Source organism: Lissotriton vulgaris, chromosome 1_1 (assembly GCF_964263255.1).
Source record: "Lissotriton vulgaris chromosome 1_1, aLisVul1.2, whole genome shotgun sequence".
Classification (NCBI taxonomy): domain Eukaryota; kingdom Metazoa; phylum Chordata; class Amphibia; order Caudata; family Salamandridae; genus Lissotriton; species Lissotriton vulgaris.
The window spans coordinates 1680389017-1680395016 of record NC_141685.1 but is presented as its reverse complement, the minus strand read 5'-3'; the positions used below and the strand labels follow the sequence as shown (position 1 = coordinate 1680395016).

At 38.0% G+C, this 6000-nt stretch overlaps 1 protein-coding gene across 1 annotated transcript in view; it reads right to left on the bottom strand.

The window, feature by feature from the left end:
* Positions 1 to 1167: 1167 nt before the first annotated feature.
* Positions 1168 to 6000, bottom strand: part of PLXNA4 (plexin A4) — a 1023024-nt gene continuing 1018191 nt past the window's right edge. The window contains exon 32 of the mRNA XM_086918924.1: positions 1168 to 3866. Within this exon, the coding sequence (XP_086775050.1) occupies positions 3771 to 3866 (96 nt within the window). The 3' untranslated portion in view covers positions 1168 to 3770. The remainder of the gene's footprint in view (positions 3867 to 6000) is intronic.

Here is a 6000-nt window from a genome sequence, read left to right as displayed (position 1 = left end):
GAGCGAAGATTGACATGGCTATTTAGGGGGACATTAGCCAATAATATAAACGTTTGTGATATAGTGGTGAAAATGTCCAGCGATAAACACATAGGGAAGACAGTAATAGCAACCAGATACCAATACATTTGTTTCAATGACAGAAGAAATGGGCAATGTTATGCTACAGTATTAACTTTGAGAATTACTGATTCCTGGGTAGATTCCACTTTTAAACATAACCTAGGATGTTTTTAGAACTGTAAACAGAATACAATGCGCAAATATCTTATAGGGAAGATCTACTTTCCATGCCTTTTTGTATTGAGATTATAAATCTCTGCCAAGGTCCAATCCTTTCTGCTTTAGTTGCCCTATTTACCCACCATTCAGTAGCTATTCAGTACACGGTGACAACAGGCAGTAAAAGGTTATTAAAAAAAAGCTGTAACAAGAAATTACCAACTATTATAGTGCCTGACTAACATTCACATTTCTTTTCTTTTTTACATTCTGCGCAATCTTCTTCTGTGTTGGAGGCATGATGAAAATCAGTTATTCTCTTAAAAGATCTTTTTAGGAAGATATTTTAAACAACAAAATGCTCATGAACAAAGCGCAAACATTTTCTCACAATAGTATCTCCTTAAGAGGTATGGTTTGTTTGTGTCGGTTTGTGGGGAAACATACCCACAACATCCCATTTTTTAGTGGATGAATTATTATTTTTTTAAAGAAGAAATATTAAAGGGAAAATTCTGTCACTCAAACATTTCTGCAAAAATACAAGACCATGGGTGAAGGTCTGTGATGTTAACAAAAACGTCTTAGACTTGTTAACTTTGAGAGCAAAATTGTAATTCCTTCCTTTAGAGTAATGCCATTATAACTCTCTCTACAAATGGAGTGACATCAGTCCTCATGCTAGAGAAAACAGTATATGGTGGAGCACCGATAATGATTTGACCTCAATGTATTCCCTGTTTCAGCAGGTTCAGGACGGCCCAGACCCTCAAAGTGCTAGATAAAGGTTCCACCTTCAAGGAGAATATAATTACATGACAGACCACTCAGATTGATGCTTCCAGGCAAACAGAAATACAACAATTCTCTTAAAAAAAGAACAATGGAAAATCAAGAAAGTGAAAGTATGTAAAAAGCAACCACATACACATCATCTTCAAGGCGTTTTTGTTTGCTTAACTTCCCGGATTTATTTGTATTAACATGCGCTTTTAATAAAAAATAATAATAATAAAATAAAGGTCATGGGAAGCCAACGTTCTCTCTCAGGGAATCCATAAGGAGAACTCCACACATTCACAGCACAAATCAGGCAGATTTCAAGGCAAAAGGGAACAACGAGAGATATAAAAACAAAAACAAAAAACAAAAACAGCAGTGGGAGGACAGTGGGAAAGCTTTAAAGCGCCCAATGATAAATGTGGAAATGATTATTATTTTGATTTCAACTTTTTGTTAAGTTCTTTGAGGAGTTCAGTTCTAAGATTCTTGAACAAAAAAGAATAATGATGTACCGGCTGGAGAAAGTAACAACAATAATGACAGTAGTAAGAATTCACAATAATTGAAAAATAAACATTTAGGGAACTGTTGCAATTTCTCTCTGTTTAGTCTCTTTCTCTTTCTTTCTGCAGTTGTGCAAATCACACTTTTAATTTAGTTTTCTTTCTGTAAGTCCTTTTTTACCTATGTGCAAAGATCCAATGCCAGGGGAGCACAAGTCACACTTTCAGCCAGCTTGTCGTCATGATCTAACCTCTAGAGAAAGTAAAGAAAATATGACCCATTTCTCATTGTGGCACTTGCATCTTCGAAACCTTTGGTTTTTATTTATTTTTGTATCTGCACCTTTTTTCTAAGATATACAGCTCTGCTGGCCAGCATTGTTCCTAGTTAAAACTCTGAATCCATATATGTATGCTCTTCACCTAGTCCCTTGGTTGAAGTGTCCACATAAGGTGCATATTGAATTGATCAGATGTCAAACAAATTAATCAACTCAGCAGAAAACAAAATGGCAGCATAGAAGTCAAGCTGGTCCCTTGGAGGTGCTCAAGATAGGATCTTGCCTTAATGTTGGTAGCTTCCATTCTACAGGCTTATATGGAATTGTTTGGTAGATGAGGAGCAGCAGAAGTTCAGTTGGCGAAGACCGTCTTATTCGGAAATTCGAGGTTTTATTTAATTGACGAGGTATTAACAGGCTTAAAAACAATGGATGTCTGTTGTGGGAATTAAAACCTTTTGACACAAAACACTCTCTTACAGAGTGCAGCATATTCAGGTAGAGCAACCAGTGGAATCAAGATCCAGGTGTTGAGGTTTGACCAGGTACAGCATGAATAAGCACACCCTGCTGACATTCATAATTCCATATAGAGAAACAGTTAGGCTGCTTTAGACCCTGGACATGAGAAAAACTATCGCTATGAAACCCATAATGCTTGGATCAACTTGTTGTCACCGTCATCCGAGGACACCACTATTTTGACTGCCTTCTTTCCAAATTGTGCTGATTTCTTTATGTCTTCTTTGATTTTTTCTTGTGCTCTGGAACCAGTTTCATCAGACAATAAAAAAGTTTGAAAATGATTCATTGTGAAATACTTTTGAATTCTTACACATTTTCTAGCATGCTTTTCCCATGAAAGGCTTGCCCCCTTGAAAAATCCTCTTTATGATGAGCCAGATTTGTTTTACTGCAAATCACTGAAACAGCAGACTGGGTTAGATTTGAGTAATGACCAGATAGCACTGTAACATGCTCTCAAATGTTGACTGCAAAAGGCAACCAGTTTGCTGCAGGATCTCATTGTTCCAGTTTTGGAGAGCAAGTCATTTTCATATATTTATGCCCAGTGGCATGACAAGGGAGACTGCAAACTACCAACTCATGCCCTTACAATGTATGCCAAAGTATGCCTTCCTGCAGCCATGTTTCAGCTCACTCCTAGAAAACAGAAGCTGTATCCATAACAGGGTAAACTTTCATTTAGGAAATGGTATATCAATATTTGAAAAGGAACATGTTTGTTTGCAAGAGGAATGTCGGCCGGATTTTGCTCCAGGATCATCAAAAACAACTGTACATGAAACTGTAAGGTTGAACTACTGAGTTGACCAGAATCTGGATAAGTTATTCTTGACCTATGTGCTTGTTTCTTTGTCCACCTGAAAGCAAGGTGAAAGGCTGCAGTCACAGATTATCCAGATAAAGCTAAATGGATGGAGGGGTGCCTGAAAAGCCTTTATATTGAGTGTCGCCATTATTTCCAACTCTTGGAGCTTTCTGCTCTTCATAACAATTAGGGAGACGCAGGCGAAATCACCTGATCTGGCCACCTAAAGCTGCCTTTTTTTTTACCAGAATAAAGGCTTCACTCCCACCACTGAAAACTGTTATTTGTTTCCTATTTATGATCCCATAATACTGAATTTATATTTAAATCATGCCATGAGATGGCAAAGGAAGCGGCAAGCAACACAGCAGATTAAACCTTCTGGTTTCCCTTTCTGATACTGATAATGAGACGACTGGGGACCTGTGAGCTGAGACCTCCACCTGAATGTCTTTACGTCTCGAAGTCAACCTTCCTCTGTGGACCTTCTGGAAGCTACCAGTGTTTTTCCACAGGGAGAAAGGGAAGAGCGGATTGAGGGCGGAGCTCTGCTTCCAGCCTATCAAAGCTGGCACTTGGTAAAGATGATGATCTTGACTGAGGCACGGCTTGGTTTATCACTCCCAGGGTACCCTGGAAGGACAATTTTCAGCTGTCTATGCGCATGAGCCCAATTACTTCTTCAAGTTTGCAGGCAAGTTTTTGTTTTCCAGCCTGGCCGTCTTGGTCCAAGGCAGTAAGGATCTGGTGGGAAAACAAAAGAAAAAACTGTTAGTACTTGGAAAGTTTGATCATACATAGCAAAGTGTCATATCAGAAGAGTGATATAAGGAATTGTGTAAATGATTAAACAATATGGAGGTGGAGGCATACCGAATTGTTTCACCAAACATGTGGAAAGGTATGGTGCCATGGGTCATGATGTTGGTATGTACTACATGCAAATAATCAGACTTTCATCATCTACTTTATCCACGCATCTATGCACTCAGGATCTGAAACAACATCCTCATATTTATCAGGACCAACAAGACTGCTCCAACTTAGGAAAGCGATGGAAAGGCACATCTTTAAAGAACAATACATCACAATGCAATATCAATGGTCAGGTTAGGGTTTTGAGAGATGCCTCCAGAGCATCTCCTCCACACTAGAGTCATTATCCACTCTCAACAATTGACTGATACAAACAAAACCAAGCCCCATCTGGGCTTACTTTGGCACTCTGTGAATTCTGTATTCATTGAAAGGTATGTATACCCTTTTTTATATTGTGCAAGCTACAACATATTTTGTTGTTTTGTAACTCTGTAAATTGTGGACATTACTATTATCAAACTCAGTCACATTTACTAAATCGGACTGGGAAGGATAGACAACATAACAGGCTAGTCTTCCATTGTGGTTGGTGGGCCGACCCCTTTCACCTTCTGAGTAAAGACATCAACTGCACCTCATTTTGAATTGTTTGTACAATGTAAGTCAGCTTTCACAGATAACTATTTGTTTATTATGGAATATTTTCATGTATTTTGTAACCACTGCCGCTTATTGCCACTTTCTTTTTGCAAGTAACAATCAAAATCAGTCAATCACGACAGAAACATCCTTTTGTATTTAGTAAGATTTTATCCCTAATTTGGAAATTGAAAAGGGGTCTTTTGTGAGGTTTTCTTTAACCTTTGATACTGCCGCAGTAAGGGCGCCCTAGTGCATTATGATTAGGGCTCAAATATCTTTTTCTCATTTTTACACATAAATAATAATGCAATACTTTGTTAGCTTTTCTCTGCTTCTTTTTTAAAACAGAAATTGGATCTACTGTTGAGCCTCTCTCTTCTCTGTCACTTATGCCCGCCAAGACAGACGTTGTGCATACTAATAGGCCAGGGAATTCAATTTAAAAAAAGGTTAGCAAAAATGTCAGCAGCAGTGGTAGGACTGTAATGCTCATTGTTTTGTATTGGGTGGCATCTTGTACAAATATCCTACAAACATTGAAGTGCAAAGGTGCATTTATCAGATAAATGTGTACACAATCTAGTGGTAACTAATTGTCTCACTAACAAATAATGTGTCTATAAATACCAAGAAGATGAAAACCTAGATAAATAAATAATGAAATGTAAAAAAATCAAAATACCATAAAGATGGAGCCCTAATTATCACACAGGGGCCCAATTACAGGTGGCTCACCTGTTTTCCCAGAAATCGCAATTATAACTGATGAGATGTTTATTGCACCCGGTAATTATCAGGTGAGATAAAGTTCACACCCTTTGTTAAATATTGGCAGGTGAAAACCGGCTGTAATCTCACACAGGGAAATGGCACGATATTTACCACACCATGTAGATTTTGGTGAAGCAATCAACAACAACTGCATGTTTTGCCCAAATAAGTCAGAATAGGTGGTAGTTACTGCATCCAGTGCATCTCAATATCGGATATTAGTGGGTGTGATAATTATCACCTCTGACGTTGGCTGCCTGCAATCAAGAACTAGTGATGAATATTAGTGATGAAATGGCCTTTGCTATTTAGACAGAAAAATTACTACAATTCTAATGCAAAGAAGCCATAATAAATAAGGAAATCTCTAGTGCGCCATGTCTTAAGCCACCAAAGCCCTGACCTATACAAAGTGCTTTATCATGTAGCATTAAGACCTCTATGCAGTCCCGTGCTGTCTACTGTGTCCTACACAAGCACCAATTACATGTTTTTCATTGTTGACACACAGGCAACGCTCAAGACAAAGAGAAATATTTTTGTCTCCAAGGATTTGACTTCTCAGTAATTACAGTATTTAAGTTACTCAATATATTAATTATAACTTCTCTGTAATTCCCACCATATGTGGTATTGATTTCTTTCC